General features: G+C 40.6%; 1 protein-coding gene across 1 annotated transcript in view; it reads left to right on the top strand.

Annotated features, from left to right (window-relative positions):
* Positions 1 to 20,258, top strand: part of ELSPBP1 (epididymal sperm binding protein 1) — a 63,378-nt gene that overhangs the window by 37,014 nt on the left and 6,106 nt on the right. The window contains exons 2-4 of the mRNA XM_057713676.1: positions 7,144 to 7,232; positions 12,706 to 12,843; positions 18,953 to 19,099. Coding sequence (XP_057569659.1) covers positions 7,163 to 7,232; positions 12,706 to 12,843; positions 18,953 to 19,099 — 355 coding nt within the window. The 5' untranslated portion in view covers positions 7,144 to 7,162. The remainder of the gene's footprint in view (positions 1 to 7,143; positions 7,233 to 12,705; positions 12,844 to 18,952; positions 19,100 to 20,258) is intronic.

Consider the following 20,258-nt stretch of genomic DNA (forward strand, 5'->3'; position numbering starts at 1 on the left):
CAGTTGTGAAAAGGGACATTCTGAGTGGTGAAATGTCTTGCTTGGAGCCACACAGCCAGCTTGGGAGGAGGTCTAGGATTTGAAACAATCTTTTCCGGACATCTTCCAGGATGGCTGACTCAGATGGAGGCCGTGATAATAAAAGCAATAGCGACAAATATTTGTAAGCACATTTTATTGGCCAGGTAGTGTTCTCAGTCTTTTGTGTCTGTATTCGTTCCCCGGGGCTGCTGCAAAAAAATTAACTGGCTGATAACCACACAAATGTATTCTCTTACGCTCTGTAGGTCAGAAGACTCATTGGGCTATAATCAAGGGGTTGGCAGGGCTGTGTGCCTTCTGGAGGTTCTAGGGGAGAATTTCCCAGCTTTTCCAGCTTCTAAAGACCACCTGTGTTCCTTGACTCATGGCCCCTTCCTTGCATCACTCGAACTTCTGCTTTCATTGTTACATCTGACCTCCTGAGCTTTCTGCCTCCCTCTTTAAAAAAAAAAAAAAATTATTTGTCTGCGTCAGGTCTTAGTTGCAGCACTCTGGATCTAGTTCCCTGACCAGGGATCAAATCCGGGCCCTCTGCATTGGGAGCACAGATTCTTAACCACGGCACCACCAGGGAAGTCCTCTGCCTCCCTCTTATAAGGACTCCTGTGGTTACTTTGAGCCTGCCCAGCTCATCCAGGGTAATCTCCCCATCTCAAGATGCTTAACTTGTGTAATATAACATATTCACAGGTTCCAGGGATTAGAATGTGGACATCTCTTTGGTGGTGATAGGTATCTGGGTATTGGCATCTACTAACTACCTCACTCTCACTTTCTGAGGCAGCTGCAATTACCATTACCGTCTCTATTTTACAGATGAAGAACTGGTACTCAGAGCACTGAATAACATTCTTAATGCCATAAAGGTTGTAAGAGGCAAAGCTTTCTAACTACGTTCAGGCACTTTTAAGCATTCCAAAATTCTGCCTTTGGGGATCTTAGTATATTGGCAAAAAATTATTAATTAAATTTGAATCTTGGGAAGAGGGGTAGAAATGAAATGAGGTTAATGAATTAATGAAGGTATAGATATTGGGGGTTTTGGTGAGGTGGGGATATAAGCATGAAATTGCAGGTGCTAAAGAGTTTAGAGGAAGTAGTAAAATTTGTCTCTTCCCCATATCCATAAATGGTAATTATTATCTAGCTTGTACACCCTCTGCCATTTGCAAAGTACTTTCCAGCATCTATTGCACTTATAACAAGGTCTTGTGGTGGGTTTTATTCTCCTTCACTTGTTGATTGGGAAAACTGCACCCACGTCTGACTGTGGGTTGACTCCAAAGCCCCAGCATCCCTCTTTTCTACCAGCCAACAGTATGGTGACACTGGCAGGATGCCAACCCCAACTACCCCATGACCCAGGACAAAATGTCTTCAAAGCATGTGAATGTGTGGGTGCTTGAGGAATAACTTGGTCCTAACCTGAATGTTCCAGACATTCAGCTATTAAGACTATTAAAGCTCACTTTACAGTTCAATCCTTGCTTTGAACCACCCCCAACCTATTTTCTATTAATATCCATGACTTGATCCAAGTAGACTCATTAACATTCCAGAATGGCAGCCCATATCAACTCCTCCAGTCTGTACAAAATCCTTTACGGCACAAAGAAGCAAGCCATGCAAATGCCTGGTCTGGGTACGGGGGGTGGGGGGGCGGTGAGGAACATCCCAGGGGGAGAGAGGAGCAACACCCTGAGGTATAAGCAAGCTCGGCTGCCTTGTGCAAGAAACAATAAAAAGACTAGTGTAGACGGGACAGATCAAAGGAAGAGAAGATTGATAAGGAATGAGCTTTGAGGGGAAGGGCTTGGCATGGACTGTGGATTTTATGATAAACGTGATGGAGAATTTTGAATTAATGAAATGACACTTCTCCCCACTTTAATCCCTCCAGTGGTTTCCAGTTGCATTTAGAATATAAGGAAGTCTTGGGCTTCCTAGGTGGTGCAGTGGTTAAGAATCCACCTGCCAATGCAGGGTACATGGGTTCGATCCCTGCTCCACGAGAATCCCACATGCCACAGAGCAACTAAGCCTGTGAACCACAACTATTGAGCCCATGTGCTGCAACTACTGAAGCCCACGCACCTAGAGCCCGTGCTCCGCAACAAGAGAAACCACGACAATGAGGAGCCCACGCACCACAACGAAGAGTAGCTCCATCCACCTCGCCAAGCACCACTCATAGCCCCAGACACTCCGACTCGACTTGTTCCTTGAACGCATCTAACTCCTTTCCATCTCAAGACTTTTTCACATCCTGCTGTCTCTGCCTAGATGAGCCCCAGACACACACACCCCGGCTCCCCTCATGTTCACTCATCCTTCTCTTCCTCAGGGTCTTCGTTTACATGTCATTTTCTCAGAAGAGCCTCTCCTGACCTCCCAATCAAAAGTAACCCTGCCCCAGTCAATCTTTATCACAGCCTCTGTTCTCCTTCTTTGCAAAAGTGATCACAAGTAAGAGTTACAGCTGAACCTTGAACAACATGGGGATCAGGGGCACTGACTGTGCAGGCAGTTGAAAATCCAGTATAATTTATAATCAGCCCTCCACATCCTCAGTTTCTCCATGTCCAGGAGCCTCCAAATCTGAGGTTCCTGGTTCTGCACCCTCAGATTCAACCAACCTCAAATGGTATAGTACTGTAGTATTTACCGTTGAAAACAAACCATGTATAAGTGGACCCTGCAGTTCAAACCCATGTTGTTCAAGGGTCAACTGAATATGCTTGTCTCTGGTTTATTCATTTCTTGTTTGTCTCCTTCATTGACTGTCAGTCCCATTAAAGGAAGAATCATGCCTGTTTCCCACACTGCTGTATACTTATCATCTAACCCTGCACCCCACCCACTGTAAGTGCTCAATAATATTTGTTCTTAAGTGAATGCATAAAAGCATGAATCAACAGAGACCCAATTGTCATTGAACCAAACTTGGGTCCAGTTGTCTGACATGAAGCAAAGCCAACCTACTGACACCAGGTTGTGGTGAGGGAAAGTACAGCATTTATTGCAGGGTGCCAAGCAAAGAGAATGGGCAGCTCAGAAGATCTGAACTCCACAATGGCTTTCAGGGGAGAGGTTTTTTTTTTTTTAATTTATTTATTTATTGTTTTTCTCTTTCTGGCTTACTTCACTCTGTATGACAGACTCTAGGTCTACTCACCTCATTACATATAGCTCCATTTTATTCCTTTTTATGGCTGAGTAATATTCCTTTGTATATTTGTGCCACATCTTCTTTATCCATTCATCTGTTGATGGGCATTTAGGTTGCTTCCATGCCCTGGCTACTGTAAATAGTGCTGCAACAAATACTGTATACTAGCTCATATATGCGGAATCTAAAAAAAAAATGGTACTGATGAACCCAGTGACAGGGCAAGAATAAGGATGCAGATGTAGAGAATGGACTGGAGGACATGAGTTTGGGGGGGCAGGGGGCGAAGGGGAAGTTAGGGCAAAGTGAGAGAGTAGCATAGACATATATACACTACCAACTGTAAAACAGATAGTTAGTGGGAAGTTGCTGTATAACAAAGGGAGATAAACTCTATGATGGGTGATGCTTTAGAGGGCCAGGACAGGGAGGGTGGGAAGGAGTCGCGGGAGGGAGGGGATATGGGGATATATGTATAAATACAGCTGATTCACTTTGGTGTACCTTAAAAGCTGGTACAAAAGTGTAAAGCAATTATATTACAATAAAGAGCTTAAACAAAAGGAAAAAAATTTATTTAGTTATTGGATTTTTTTTTATTGGCTGTATTGGGTCTTTGTTGCTGCACATGGGCTTTCTCTACTTGCATGAGAGAGGGCTACTCTTTACTGTGGTGCATGGGCTCCTCATTGTGGTGGCTTCTCTTGTTGCAGAGCATGGGCTCTAGGCACATGGGCTTCAGTAGTTGTAGCACATGGGCTCAATAGTTGTGGCTCACAGGCTCTAGGGTGCAGGCTCAATAGTTGTGGCGCACAGGCTTAGTTGCTCCACGGCATGTGGTATCTTCCTGGGACAGGGAGCGAACCCGTGTCCCCTGCATTGGCAGGAGGATTCTAAACCACTGCACCACCTAGGAAGTCCCAGGGAGGGTTTTTTTTAGACAGCATGAGGGAGAGGATCACAGTGTGTGATCAGCTTGTGCATAGTTCCCTGATTGGTTGATGATGAGGTCACAAGGTGATCTTTCCAACCAGTCTAGGGTCTATGTGTTTGTGGTCAGCAGTTCCATCTGGTGGGAGTCTGGTTTCTGTAAAAACAGTTTAGGAATTTGCATCAGACATTGTTATCTGTGCCCTTTAGGGAGGAACTGAAGGTCTTGGGACTCATCTATTGTTTAAATTGTTAGCAGTGCTCCCGTCTGACTGCTGTTCTTTGTCTCTGCATGTTCTCATTCCTCTGATCATTAGCCTTTGAGCCAGACTTTCTGAAACTCAAGGGACATTCAGGAGACTCAAGTATTTCTTTAAGTGAGAGCTTTGGGAATATGAAGGAGTCTGCTACAGAGAAAAGCCTGTCTGGGGATTTCTCAGTTTCAATCTCCCCTTTTCTTTTTTCTTTCTTTTCTTTTCTTTTCTTTTCTTTTCTTTTCTTTTCTTTTCTTTCTTGCCTTGTCTTGTCTTGTCTCATCTCATCTCCTCTCTTTAGTTCCTTTCTTTCTTTCTTTCTTTCTTTCTTTCTTTCTTTCTTTCTTTCTTTCTTTCTTTCTTTCTTTCTTTCTCTCTTTCATCTTGGAAGACAGTAATATCATCCAAGTTAAGTGAATTCAGTTGATAACATTGCTCATTTAGCACATTAGTCTTTAGCTAAAAGGCCATACATGCCAATGAGTGACAATTCCTTGATGAAATAGACCTGGGGTTTAATTTGAGTGGCCCTCAGATTTGAGAGCTGCTCTTTTGGAAAAATACCAAATCATCATCGCCATCAACAACAAACACTGACTGTGTGCAGGGCAATCTCCCCTTTTCTTTGTTACTCCTCAATCCTGAGGGGAATAGGGGTGGAGCAAGAAAGGGAGTAAAGTTTTGGATAGAGAGGTTAATCATAAATTCAGCAGGGGAACTCGGATTCACTATCAGCAACCTTGTATACTGGACAGCAGAGAGAGTGGAGGCCAATACATCAGTGAGGGGAACACAACAACAGTTTAGGGGAGACATGGTGAAAGCCTGACTTTGATCACTAACAGTAGAGACAGAGAGAAGGGGATGGATTCAGGAGCTATTCAGAAAGTAGAATCAACTGGATTTGATGACTAACAGGACATAGGGAGGAGATGGGAAGAGTAAAGCTTTACTCTTGGGATGATAACCCAAAAGATTGGGAAAAACATTGACAGATCTGCAGTTGAATCTCATATCTGTCACTTAGCATCTGTGGTCTTTGGATAAGTTACTTAACCTCCCAAATTCCAGTTTCCTTCCTCTGCAAAATGGAGAAGATCATGCCTGCTCCTCTGGTTGTTAGAAAGAGTAAATTGGAGTGTGGATACAAAACTTAGAACATCTAGCATACAGTAAGTAGGCACTCGGTAACTGGTAGCCAGTAGTAGAAATGGTAATAGTAGCTGACCCTCAAAGCAAACCCAGACCACCAGTTCCAAGACCTGTGTTGTTGTTTCTGCTGAGAATAGCATATTTATGTGTCCCTGAGGAAATGCCATAGAGGCAACAAGAGCTAGTAGAAAGTATGATTGATAAGAATAGTAAATGCAGATTATTAAGGTACCTTTTAATATCTGGCCAAGGAGATGTGTGTGATACGTGAGGAAGGTTTAAGGCTATAGTTAAGGTTCCCATAATGAGTAGAGCCTTCAGAGCCATTTATGTTGGTTAGAATCCTGCCATTTTCTCCCTGTGTAACCAAGTCAGGCAGATTGCTTGGCTTCTTGAGCCTCAGTTTCCTTATCTGTAAATAGGTATTAAACATATCTGTCACTCTACCTAGGAATGAACCTTCCTAGCACCACGGGATGAAATGGTCATGAAATGCCTCCCAAAGCATGGTCGAATTTATGACCATGAGGGTCATAAATCTGTCAACTATAAATTGGAACTTATCATCTGCCTGTACAAGAATTAAATCACTTTGTGCTGCTGTTCCACATCCCCAAAGGGAATTCAGGGTGGAGACCAGGAATGAGGCACTCTGTGCTTTGGAGGATGGGCGGAACAGGTCTTCAGATAGCTAGATGTTTTCAGGAGCTGATTTTATGGGCCCAACCCTTGCATCTTCTCATATCTAGAAAAGCACTAAATCCCTACATGGTGACGTCTGCTCCTTGTAACTAGCAGAAACCTCCTACAAAAAAAATGTGTTTGATTGCATGTACTCCTTCTTTACCAAGAATATATATATACTAATCTTCCCCCTGCCTCTCTGGAACAGTTTCTCAGAGCTATCTGGGATGTTGTCTCCTGGGTTGCAGTCCTAATTTTGCCCCAAATAAACTCAACTCTCAACTCTAAAAAAAAAGAAAAAGAAAAAAAATCTGTCACTCGACTCACAGACATAGAGAACAGACTTGTGGTTTCTGAGGGCTGGCAGGTAGAGGAGGGATGGATTGGAAGTCTGGGGTTAGCAGATGCAAACAATTATATATAGAATGGGTAAACAAGGTCCTACTGTATAGCACAGGGAATTGTATTCAATATCCTATGATAAACCATAATGGAAAAGACTATTTTAAAAATGTATATATGCGTATAACTGAGTCACTTTGCTGTATAGCAGAAATTAACACAACATTGTAAATCAACTACTTCAATGAAAAAAATTTTTAAAAATACAAAAGAGAGGACCCCCCCCCCCAAAAATCTGCCACTTGATTTATGAGAACCAAGTGGCATAAAGTGTGTTCAGCGTCTAACCTGGAATATATAAGTGCTCGACAAATGCTATGTCTCTCTTTTCCATCACACCCTCCCCTCCATAATGACAGTATATATATATTTTTTCTTTTCTGTAAGAATAAGTTATTCTTTATTACTCTCTGGGGATAGAAAGAAAATGGCATGCATGACATCAAACCTGAGAGTTAGTGGAAGAGGAAGGAAACTGTGGGAGCAAAATTTTTTCTTCCTTCAATCCAGAAAGAAGAAGCCAGCCGAGATGAATGGATGGTCCAGTTACCTGCTGGGATGCATGACTTTCCTCCTCTACTCCTATGAAACCAGTGGAGGTGAGTATGCTGGGAGATGATGATGAGGATTTGGAAACTGGAAAGAATGAATGAACCAAAGTAAAGATTAATGGATCCAAGTAGGGAGGAGATAGGTTGGTAGAAATCTCAGACAGACTTGGGGGTTAGACCCTGGATCTGCCGCTTTTTCTCTGTGAGACCTTGGTCATGCATTGTAACCTCTCCGGTCAGTTCTCAACCTTGAAAGGGGAATAATGGCATTTACCTCATGGGGCTATTTAAGATTAAATAAAATAACAGACACAAGCATCTTTCATAGACTCAGCACATGGTGGGAAAGGCAAATATTTTTAATTTAAAAGGGGGCTCAGGAAGGACAGAAACCTCCCATGAAGCAGAAGGGCAAAAGCTCTCTTGATCTTGATTCTCAGTACAAATACAGACTGTGAAAGTGGGTTCCTCCCCCCCAAAAAAAAAGAAAAAGAAAAAGAAAGAGAAAGAAAAAAAAAAGAAAAAGAAAAGAAAAAGAAAAATTTAAAAGAGGGGGCTCTACAATTCCAATGGACTGAAACCTCAGACCCCACCCCTCTACTTGGACACCCCCTTTATACTCATTTTTAAAAATTGTGGTAAAATACACAGAATATAAAAAGTACCATCTTAAACATTTTTAAGTGTACAGTGCGGTAGTAAGTATATTCATATTGTTGTGCAACCGATATTCAGCACTCTTCATTTTGCAAAATTAAAGCTCTGTATCCATTAAACAACTCCCACTCCACCCTCCCTCTTGTCCTTGGCAACCACCATTACGTTTTCTGTCTCTATAAATTTGACTACTCTAGGTACTTCAAATAAGTGGGATCAGACAGTATTTGTCTTTTTGTAATTGGCTTATTTCACTCAGCATCATGTCCTCAAGCTTTATCCATGTTGTAAGATGTGTCAGAATTTCCTTTCCTTTTAAAGATGGTTAACATTCCATTGAATATGTATATATACACCACATTTTGTTTATCCATTCACTCATTGAAGGATACTTGGGTTGTTTCCACCATTTGAGAATTGTGAGCAATGCTGTTATGAACATGAGTGTTACAAGTATCTCTTTGAGAACCTGCTTTTGACTCTTTTGAGTATACACTTGGAAGTGGAAGTGGGTCCTATGATAATTCTATTTTTAATTTTTGAGGAACTGCCATACTACTTTCCGTAGCAGCTGTACCATTTTACATTCCCACCAACAGTGCACTAGGGTTCCACATTTTCCACATGCTTGCCAAGTTGTTATTTTCCGCTTTTTAAAAAAGTAGGCTCCATTCCAGTGAGTGTGCAGCTACACACTATGTATCTAGGAATCTAAATTAACCAGTCAAAGGTTGTATGGTAAGCATGGAGGCAGAACAATGAGAGACCTTGATTATATATAGTTCACTCAAGCTATGGTGAAACATCCTCCAACTTAGAATCTTTTCCTGCCTGACACATTTTCCTCCCTTGGATAAGATTCAAGAAACATTCTTATAGTCATGCACTTGGATCCCACGAAATGTCTTTTCAATGCTCACATTTAATATTCCAGAGATTCCTAGTTTGGGGCCACCAGGCAAACCCTAGAGTCCATGAAACCCTGGATTTATATAAAAAAGATGTGTAATTATCAGGATAGTGAGGATAGTCACTGTAACAGTCACACTTATATTTCTTGTTCCTATAAAATCCAATGAGGGTACACCCAGTCAGCAGGGATCCAAGCTTCTTCCATCTCGGGACTCCACCATCCCCTAGGGCATCAGAGTACTCTGTGGATTTTTTGCTTTTAGCTGATAGACAAGGATCAAGAGAGTCTGGAGGATCTTGGAGGAGAGTTTTTTGGCCAGGACAGGAAGGGACATACATCACTTCCTCCCAGAACTCACGTGATGCTTAACTGCAAGGGAGTCTGGGAAATGTAGTTTAACAGTGAGTTCGGGAGGAAAACAAAGCTTTTTTAAATAATTAATTAATTGATTGATTTTATTTATTTGATTGCTCTGGGTCCTAGTTGCAGCAGGCATCCTCCTTAGTTGTGGCATGTAAACTCTTAGTTGTGGCATGTAAACTCTTAGTTGTGGCATGCATGTGGGATCTAGTTCCCCAATCAGGGATCAAACCCAAGCCCCTGCACTGGGAGTGTGGAATCTTAACCACTGTGCACCAGGGAAGTCCCAAAACAAAGCTGATTTTGGTAAACACACAGCAATCTATACCACATGACCATATGAGCATTTTCCAAGAGAGAAGGGTTGGATCTTCAAAGAACTAACAAGTCCCTAGAAGGTTAAGAACTCACTGTTTAAAAAAAAAAAAAAAAAGAACTCACTGTTTATTCAGACAATATACTTGATTGAGTGTCAGCTTTTCTAGTTATTGTCTCATTTTGGTCCTACCTTCCTGAGACCCTATCCCCATTTCTGTGCTGACACCCCATATCCCCAAGTCCCGCTTGCAAGTATTTACAGACTAATTTATTCAGTACACATTTATTGAGTGATTCCTAAGTGTCAGGCTCTGTGCTGTGGGTCTGACACATAGCAATAAATAAAACTCATGCCCTCCACTCATTGAATGGAAGTGGTAGATACATAAACAGATAATGTTATTTTAAAAATTGGTAAGTATATTTGTAAAGATTGCTCTGAGTAGTATAAGAGTGAGGAAGAGTGTTAATCCAGGCTGAACCAAGTCTTAATGAATGAGTAGCAGGGAGGAAAGTCATTCTGGGGAGGTTGAAGGGCGTGAGCAAAACTCCAAAGACAAAGGACACGGAGTAAGGTCAAGGACATGTCAATCAGGGAGTGAGAACAGAGAGGTCAGCAGGGCTTGGATTATGGAGGATTTTAACCCAGTTAAGAAGATTAGACCATCTGCTGGATTACTTTACAGATGGCTAATAGTATCTATTATGTGTTGATTTTTACTAACAACTCCCAAGGATAAACTTAATTCTATGTACAGGGGGTATCTTCCTGCCCTCCCCACCACCACCAGCATCCCGTATAATCAGCGGTATTCCTGGTGGAGGAAAATCATTGATGATAATGATAGCTAACTTTTGTTGAGTAACAGTCATGCTCCAGGCACCCTTCTAAGCACTTTCCAGATATTTACTGGTTTAAGCTTTACCAAACCAAGACCAAACAGTTCTGAGACCCTAGAGAAGATCCAGAGGTGGAAAATGCAATGTTACTAAAGGATCCCTAATTGCATCAACCCGTTGGTGAGTCTCAAAAATGGAGGTCTGCATTTTCTACTCTCTCCCAACCCATCTCTCATCCCTATCGTGGCCTTTGCCAAAGTGATCAGGGTAAGAATCGGATCTAGAATAAAGATGGGGCTACTAGGTTATAGACCTTGAAGAGAGAGACCATGTCTTGTCCATCTGTATTAGTAACAGACTAACTGCTGTAACAAACAATTCCCAAATGTCAGTGGGATTAACTCAATAGAGGTTCACATTGAACTTGTCTAAACTTCAGTGTGGGTGTTTGGTGGGATGCCTCTTTTGCTGTGATTCAGAGACCCAAGATCCTTCCCTTTTGTGGCTCCATCATCCCCCTAGGGCCTCAGCATTATCTGCAGGGTCCTCTTTATCAGTTTTTCATCATTGGCACTGTTGACATTTGGGATGACTCTTTGCTCTGGACTCCTGTCCTGTGCATGGTAAGATGTTTAGCAATATCCCTAGCCTCTACCCAGTAGATATCAGTAGCTCAGCTACCAGTTCCTCTCTCTCCCTCTTGTAACAACCAAAAATGTCTCCAAACACTGTCTAATGTCCCCTGGGGTGGGGTGATAATTGCCCCTTCTCCATTGGGAACCACTGTTCTATACTCAGCTGGCAGACAAAGGAACAAAGGAGCATGGAGGGTCGCTTGGGACTCTTTTTTTGAGCCAGGAAATGGTAACATCATTTTCACACACATTCTATGAGTCATAATTTAGTCCACCTAACTTTATAAGAGAGGCTGAACAATGGATTCTAGCTCTGAGCTCAGAAAGAAAAGGAAGCTGGGTTTGGTGAGTACATGGAAGCTTTGCCTCACCATCTTTGTAACGTGAGCTAACACACACGCACACACACGCAGGAAGACAGGCATGGACATACATGCACACAGGAGCATGCACACGTGTGTTCACACACAAATAACCTATCAGAATATCTTATAGTAATCCATCACTATATCTTTGAAGGAGGGAGGAGGAAGGGAGGGAAGGAGGAATGTGGAGGAGATGGCCAGGTGAAAGCAAGGAGGAAAGCTGTGATCCTGGAGTAGTAGATGAAAAATCCAAGTCCTCATTCTAGTTCTGCTAAAAAAAAAAAAAAAAAAGCTATTAATTTTGAATCATTCCTTATCTTATATGGGTCTTTATTTCCTTATCCATGAAATGAAGAATTTGAGCTAGAACAGCATTTCTTAAGACGTGTTTAAGGGACCATTAGTCTCTAGCACTATTCAGTAGTGGGAAAAATAAAGAATAACTCAATATACTCTATAGCACTCCTGTTAATTCAATCCTTATTTGCATGTGGACCCTTCTGATGAATTCTTCATTAAAGAAATCTGTTTAACATGGCATTTCCCAAACTTATTTTAGTCCGTCAGTTATTTCTTGAGCATCTGCTATGAAAAATCACTATTCTAGGTTCTGAGGATACATGGTGTAAAAGATCAAGTCCCTGTCCTATACAGAAGAACAGAAAGGTCAAGAGTTGTGTTTCCTAAACGTTACTCATCCAAGTGTCACTTCCTCTGTACTTGCCACATCTGCACGTCACCAGAAATATTCTGTGCTGAAAGTTTTTCTTCAAATGTGCTCGGTTTTCTTCACTTCAATACACTTATTTTAAAAGAATAGTTAGCATCAGCTCTGTAATCTATAAAAGCACTACTACTTGCCATAAGTAGGAAGTACAAATAATAATAAATACTACAACAAAATCCTACTGTTAAATTCTGCTAGATACTACTGTCCAAATAGGGCTTTGAGCCTGAGTCCTGCTCTCTCTCTCTCTCTTTTGTTAAGAAGAGAGATTATTAAGTATTAGAAACATGATAGAGAAATAGCATTAAACTGAAGCTTTCTCTTTTGTGTCATCAGAAGGAATGAAAGAACATTGAAAAAGGAAATTGTTTTTCGGTCTGTGTTTCAAAATTATTTAATGTGTGTCTCTTCATTACCTGATGGGATCTTGTAATTCACCAAATGTATCTTGTGTGACATTAGTGGCGCCCATGCTGAGAAGTGCTGGTTTGAAGGAATAATATATCTTGGTTGACTTCATTGTTTAAGAAACTCATCCCTAGCCCTCTTGGTCCAAACATAAACTGGATGCGCCCTTATATGTCATTGGGAAGTTAGATGCAAGAACTACACGTGTAGGTTTCAGACCACCACGTAAACCAGACCAAGTCTCATCCTTGGCTCATTCTTTGGGACTAATCCCCCTTTTTGTCCTTCTGTCCTTCAGATAAGAGAGATTCATGTGTCTTTCCCTTCGTCTACAAGGGTTCTACTTACTTCTCTTGTACCAGAGCCAACAGCTTTTCTCCTTGGTGTGCGACCAGAGCAGTTTATGACGGACAGTGGAAGCACTGCACCACAGAAGGTGAGAGGTGCCACGTTGCCCCATCAGCAGGTTTCTTAAGATGGTGGATTATGAAAGAGAATGTGTAAATGTGTATAATATGATCATATATATTTTTAAATATGCACCACTTAAAATTAGAGAATTATGTTTTTTTTATATAAATTTATTTATTTATTTTTCTTTTGACTGTGTTGGGTTTTCATTGCTGTGCTCGGGCTCTCTGCAGTTGCGGAGAGCGGGGGCTTCTCTTTACCGGGGTGCAAGGGCCTCTCACCACAGTGGCTTCTCTTGTTGCGGAGCACGGACTCTGGGCGTGCATGCTTCAGTCGTTGTGGCACATAGGCTCAGTTGCTCCACGGCATGTGGGATCTTCCAGGACGAGGGCTCAAACCCACATCCCCTGCATTGGCAGGCAGACTCTCAACCACTCCACCACAAGGGACCCATGATCATATTTTTTGCATACAAGTTATACTGTGCAGGTGTGCATAGACAATGCTCTGGAAGGCCAGACGCTGAATGTTAAAAATGGGTAATAACATTAAAGATCATAGCATTAAAAATGGTGCTCTCTAAGATGTGGAAGCAACCTAAGTGTCCATCAACAGATGAATGGGTGAAGATGTGGTACACACACACACATACACACACACACACACACACACACACACACAGAGACAATGGAATATTACTTGGCCAGTAAAAAGAATGAAATAATGCCATTTGCAGCAACATGGATGGACCTAGAAGTTATCATGCTAAGTGAAATAAGTCAGACAGAGAAAGACAAATATCGCATGGTATCATTTATATGTGGAATCTCAAAAATGATACAAATGAACTTACTTACAAAACAGAAACAGACTCACAGACATAGAAAACAAACTGATGGTTACCGAAGGGGAAAGGGAGGGAGGGATAAATTAGGAGTTTGAGATTAACAGATACACACTACTGTATATATAATAGATAAACAAGGGACTACTGTATAGCACAGGGGACTATATTCAAAGTCTTGCAATAAACTATAATGGAAAAGAATTTTAAAAAGAATACATATATGAATATATGTATATATGAATAGTTTACTTTGTTTTCCACCTGAAACTAACACGTTATAAATCAACTACACTTCACTTTTAAAAAATAGTGCTCTCTCTATTGTAATATTATAAGATCACTCAACCACAGGGAACTATTGTAATCTTTGTCTCTTTCTTAATTTTTTTTTAAATCAGTAAGGAAAAAAGAAACAAAGTATAAAAGAAAAGGGATGTGAGAGATTCTGTTTACGTTTTCTCAAAGCCAAGACACTTTTAATCATTATATGATTTCTATTTTTTGTGCACAGGACAAAAGACATTTATTTTGTTTTAACCATTGTCCTACTGCTGGGTATTTAAATTGTTCCTGCTAGTATCTAGCTTTTGAATATTTAGGATTTACTTTTCCCTAGTATCACTGTGCTTCATTCTCTTATTTCAATGCCCCCCCACCCCCGGTTAGATAATAAATATAACATCCCTTTTACTAATCTGAAATGAAATTTATAAATAACATTACCTATGTACATTCATAATTTCAAAATAAATTAACATAATTCCTTAACTGTGATATAAGAGAGAAATAAAATGAAAGAAATTGATACTAAAGTAATAAGCATGCAGGACCATAAGTCACCTAAAAGACATTAAAAAGTAGCCACAGGGTTGTACCTCTAAGCAGAATCTCGCTCTCTCTTTTTGTTAAAATACATCTTTATTGGAGTAGAACTGCTTTACAATGTGTTAGTTTCTGCTGTACAACAAAGAGAATCAGCTATGTGTATGCATAGATCCCTACATGCCCTCCCTCTTGAGCCTTCCTCCCACCATCCCTATCCTGCCCTTCTAGGTCATCACCAAGCATCGAGTTGATCTCCCTGTGCTATGCAGCAGCTTCCCACTAGCTATCTATTTTACATTTGGTGGTGTATATACATGTCAGTGCTACTCTCTCACTATGTCCCAGCCTCCCCTTCCCCTCTTGTGTCCTCAAGTCCCTTCTCCACATCTGCATCTTTATTTTTGCCCTGTCACAGTATAATTTTTCTAGATTCCATATATATGTGTTAGTATACAGTATGTGTTTTTCTCTTTCTGACTTACTTCACTCTGTATGACAGACTGTAGGTCCATCCACCTCTCTACAAATAGCTCAGTTTCATTCCTTTTCATGGCTGAGTAGTATTCTGTGGCACATATATACAACAGAATACTACTCAGCCATATAAAGAATCTCTTTGATTACATGAGCTAAAATGACTACAAGGACTTCCCTGGCGGTCCAGTTGTTGAGACTCTGCGCTTCCATGGCAGGGCGCAGGGGTTCCATCCCTGGTCAGGGAACTAAGATCCCACAAGCCGTGCAGTGCAGCCAAAAAACATAACAAACAAAATAAAAACAAAACGAAAACAAACAAAACAAAACCTGGAAGCAATTGTGGGTTCAGTTCCACACTGCTGTAATAAAGCACATATCGCAGTGAAGTGAGTCACGTGAATTTTTTGGTTTCCCAGTACATGTAAAAGGTATGTCTACATTATACTGTCATCTGTTAAGTGTGCAACAACATTATGTCTAAAAAAAATACATACCTTAATTTAAAAGTTCTTTATTGCTAAAAAATACTAGCCACCATCTGAGCCTTCAGTGAGTGTAGTTTTTGCTGGTAGAGGGGTCCTGCTTTGATGTTGGTGCCTGCTGGCCGATCAGGGTGATGGGTGCTCACAGCTGGGGTGACTGTGGCAATTTCTTCAAATAAGACAACAAGGAAGTTTGCCACTTCGATTGACTCGTTCTTTCGTGAATGATTTCTCTGCAGCCTGTAGTGCTGTTTGATAGCATTTTACTCGAAGTACTGTAGAACTTCTTTCAAAATTGGAGTCAATCCTCTCAAACTCTGCTGTTGCTTTATCAATTAACTTCATATAATATTTGGTATCTTTTGTTGTCATTTCAACAACCTGCACAGCATCTTCACCAGGAGTAGTTTCCATCTCAAGAAACCATTTTCTTTGCTCATCCGTAAGAAGCAACTCCTTATCCATAGCTCACGCGTTTCATGTCGCCCCAAAACAATTACAATGGTCACATCGAAGATCTCTGATCACAGATCACCATAACAAACACAATAATTCAAAAGTTTGGAATATTGTGAGAATTACCAAAATGTAACGCAGAGGGACGAAGTGAGCAAATGCTGTTGGAAAAATGGCACTGAAAGGCTTGCTCAATGCAGGGTTGCCACAGATCTTAAATTTATTAAAAATGCAATATCTGCAAAGCACAATAAAGCAAAGTGCAGTAAAACAAGGTAAGCTTGTACTGCCTCTGTTGAAAACTTCCAATCCAGTTCAAACAAATGAGGATCAACTGGCTGAAATTGAATTAGAAAATTAAAAATAGACATTTGGAAAAAATTCTGGAAAAAAGTTCTCCAGGGAATTCACTGGCAGTCCAGTGGTTAGGACTCTGTGTTTCCACCACAGAGGGCCCAGGTTCAGTCCCTGGTCAGGGAACTAAGATCCCACAAGCCATGCAACGTGGCAAAATAAATAAATAAATAAATAAGAACTGAAAAAAAAAAAAAAGTCTCCAAACATGCTTTAAACATACAAATGGGGACAAAACTCCAAAAGTATATATACAGACACAATCAGGGCTGACAGATATTTAATTCAACCATTTCATTGTTTTGAACAAATTAAAGAATTGAACCCCTGCTCTTGATTGAACCTCTTTTCAGCCAAATGATCTAGGGCTCCTGTTCAGATGAAGGCTTGCCTTTTGAATCTCTTCTCTCAGCTCTGATTTCTGAACCAAGTACTGCTCTTTGGTCTCATAACAGGCAGCTTTCTCACTACCTCTGCACACCTTTAACATTACTTAGCTTACAAGGGCCTTAGTATTCCAAGGGCAACCTCGAATAATGCCTTGCAGGATGCATCTACTCAATCTATGTGACAATCCTCAAAGATGTTAGTTTTATTTCTATAAGTAGAAAAAACTAACATGCAGAGACTTTTTCATGTACTAATTTGCAGGTTACCTCAATAAGGATGAGATGCCACCACTGCACAAAACAGAAAAGTGGGAGTCACCTCTGATTTTTCTTTCCTTCCCACCTCACATCTAATCCACCAGCTAGCCTATTAATTCTACTTCAGAATAGATCCCAACTTCAGCTTCTTCCCATTCCTCCAATGCTTCCACCCTTCTTCAAATCACCATCAACTCTTGGCCCCAAAATATTGCTAAATGGCAATACCCCTCACCTCCCTCCAATCTTTTCCCCACACATCAGCCAAAGTAACCTTTTTAGGTTAAGTCAGGTAATGCCATTTCCCTGCTCATGCCACTCCATGGCAGACCAACAAACTTAGAAAAATATCCTGGGATGTCCCTTTTGGTCCAATAGTTAAGACTCTACACTCCAATGCAGGGGGCATGGATTTGATCCCTGGTTGGGGAACTAAAATCCACATCCACATGGTACACAGCGTGGCAAAAAAAAAAAAAAAAAAAAAAGAATACCCTGACCCCAAATAGCCGAAGCAATCTTGAGAAAGATAAAAAAAAGCTGGAGGCATCAAATTTCCTGATTTCAAGCTATAATACAAAGCTATAGTAATCAAAATGGCATGGTATTGACATAAAAACCAACACATAGCTAAACAGAATAGAGAGCCCAGGAATAAGCTTATACACGTATGGTGAGTTAATTTACAACAAAGCAGCCAAGAATATACAATGGGAAAAGGATAGTCTCTTCAATAAATGGTGTTGGGAAAACTTGACAGCCACATGCAAAAAAAAATGAAACTGGACCCCTATCTTACACCATGTACAAACATCAATTCAAAATGATTAAACACTTAGATGTAAGACTTGAAACCATAATAAAACTCCTAGAAAAAAACATAGGTGGTAAGCTCCTAGTCAGAGGTCTAGGTGATGATTTTTTGGGAATTTGACATCAAAAGCAAAAATAAACAAGTAGGAGTACATTAAACTAAAAAGCTTCTGTACAGAAGGAAACTATCAACAAAATGAAAAGGCAATCTATGGAATGGGAGAAAATATTTGCAAGTTTTATATCTGATAAGGGATTAATATCCAAAATATGTAAAATAAAAAAAACCCTCATACAACTTAATAGGGAAAAGAAAGAAAGAAGGAAGGAAGGAACACTCCTTGCCTTGGTCTGAAAAGTTCTAGGTGATCTGATCCTTCTCTGTCCTCATCTTTTACCACTCCTATTCTTGCCTACTGAGCTCTGGTTACAATGGTCACCATGATTCTTGAATATTCAGACCTCCTTCCTGTCTTTGAACTCTTCACATTTCTATCCCCTCTACCTGGAACTCACATCTGCCAGATTTCTACAGGGCTGGCTTCTCCACACTGTGAAGATCTCTTTTCAAATGTCATGTGCTCAAGGAAGCCTTCACTCACCCCATCATCTATGACAGCTCCTCCATCACTCCCAAATGACCCTGATTCCCTCATTGTGTATGAGGAAATCCACCCACTACAAACATAATACCTGAAACTATATTTGTTGTACTATGTTTGTGGTGGGAAATTCAGTCTATTTATGGAAGTTGCAACAACACACAAGCACCCAGGTGATAACTTTACTATATTTGACTTCACTGACATTTGACTTTTTTTTTTTTTTTTGGTAATCTCACCATGTTTTGTATATCAAGACCTTGGCTTCATCTGTTGGTAATAAACCATCAAAATTCTTTATCTTGACTTTATCCCTTCAGATCTTTTGGTGACTATAACAGATGTTTTTAAAACTCTATGCAAAGTACATTACATTTGTTCAACAGGGAAGAGGTGCCAGGAGTTGAGACTAGGAACCATACTGGAGAAGCTTTGAGAGTGAAAGTACGTGGAGTAGGCTTTCTTTACTGAATGCTTGACAAAATGAATGTATAAAGTCTCTTCCAAACCTGATGTTTGTCCTGGAATTTGGTGGTTGATTGATTGATTGATTGATTGACTGAGATCAAATAACCCTGTCCTATGAATGATGAGAGAAAGTCCAGCCACTCATGGACTTCTTTCCATACAGATTACCCAAGATGTGTCTTTCCCTTCATCTACCGAGGAAGGTCCCATAATAACTGCATCACGGAAGGCAGCTTCCTGGGAAAGCTGTGGTGCTCAGTCACCTCCAGCTTTGATGAGAAGCAGCAGTGGAAATACTGTGAAATCAACGGTGAGGCATTGGAGCAAGGATGATGTTTGGTGGGGAGGAAGGTGGATGACAATGATTCTCATGAGGGGATGGTGGCAGGTTGGAGAGCAGAGCAACTAGGAGAAATATTTCTAGTGACCAGGTGTCTTCTCAGAGAGTACACTGTGACAACCACAAGAGACAGAAACATCCTGAGGCCATGTTCCTCCAAGTCCCCAATGCCAGTATGAAAAACCAGTTGTCCTGAGGAGCAAAACCATGGGCTGTAGTTCTGATGTTGGTTTTCAAGTATTTCTGTTTCTAGAATTGACAGTAACTAGATTCACCCAATGCCAGACCCTAACTTTAGTTCAAAGCAGTTTAACATGTGATCTTAATTCTATGCCTACTCTTAACTTAATAATGACCTCCATTCAATCTGGTGTCCTCTCTGTGTTAGACTCTGATCCAGAAGCTCTATATACGATAACCCATTGAATCTTTCCATGGAAGCTCTATGAGATGCTATTTTTTCCCCACTTGGTAAATGGTCCCAGTAAAATGAAGTCCTGCCCAAGGTCACACTCCTAGGTGATGTCAGAGTTAAAATCTGAATTCAAGCCCATAGGGCTCCAAAGCCCATGCCTTCTTACCTTTTCACTAAGCATTATTGGCTCCAGAGATGAAAATGCATGCAAAGCATCTATATATGAGTACACTTATTCCTGTGTAAAATCTAATTATGTTCTTTCCTTAGCACTCAAAAAATCCTAATCCCATATCAAACCTTAATTTATCTTAGCCCTAGCTGTCCATCACTCATTTCCTTAACCCTAAACCAACCTTATCCTTAAATGTTACCATAACCCTGTCCTATTGCTTAACCTAATTTTCACCCAAGTCCAACTCTTTCTCCATCTCTGCTCTTGACTTCAAATTCTGTCATGAACACACTCAGAACCTTAGGCATTTTTTAACCCTAAACCAAATAGGTGGATTAAGACATCAAGTTTATGATTATGTAACACTGTGTATAGTTCTAAATCCATCTCAAATCTTATTGTAACTTAATGCCAGCCTTAATATCTAAACTTCTATTTCTTCTTCATGTTATCCAAGCTCCTTAGACCCAATTATGATGGAGTGACAGATTTGAATTTGCATAAATTACCAAACAGATGCCTGAGAAAAGGTACTGGAA

Source organism: Hippopotamus amphibius, chromosome 16 (genome assembly GCF_030028045.1).
Source record: "Hippopotamus amphibius kiboko isolate mHipAmp2 chromosome 16, mHipAmp2.hap2, whole genome shotgun sequence".
NCBI classification, from domain to species: Eukaryota; Metazoa; Chordata; class Mammalia; order Artiodactyla; family Hippopotamidae; genus Hippopotamus; species Hippopotamus amphibius.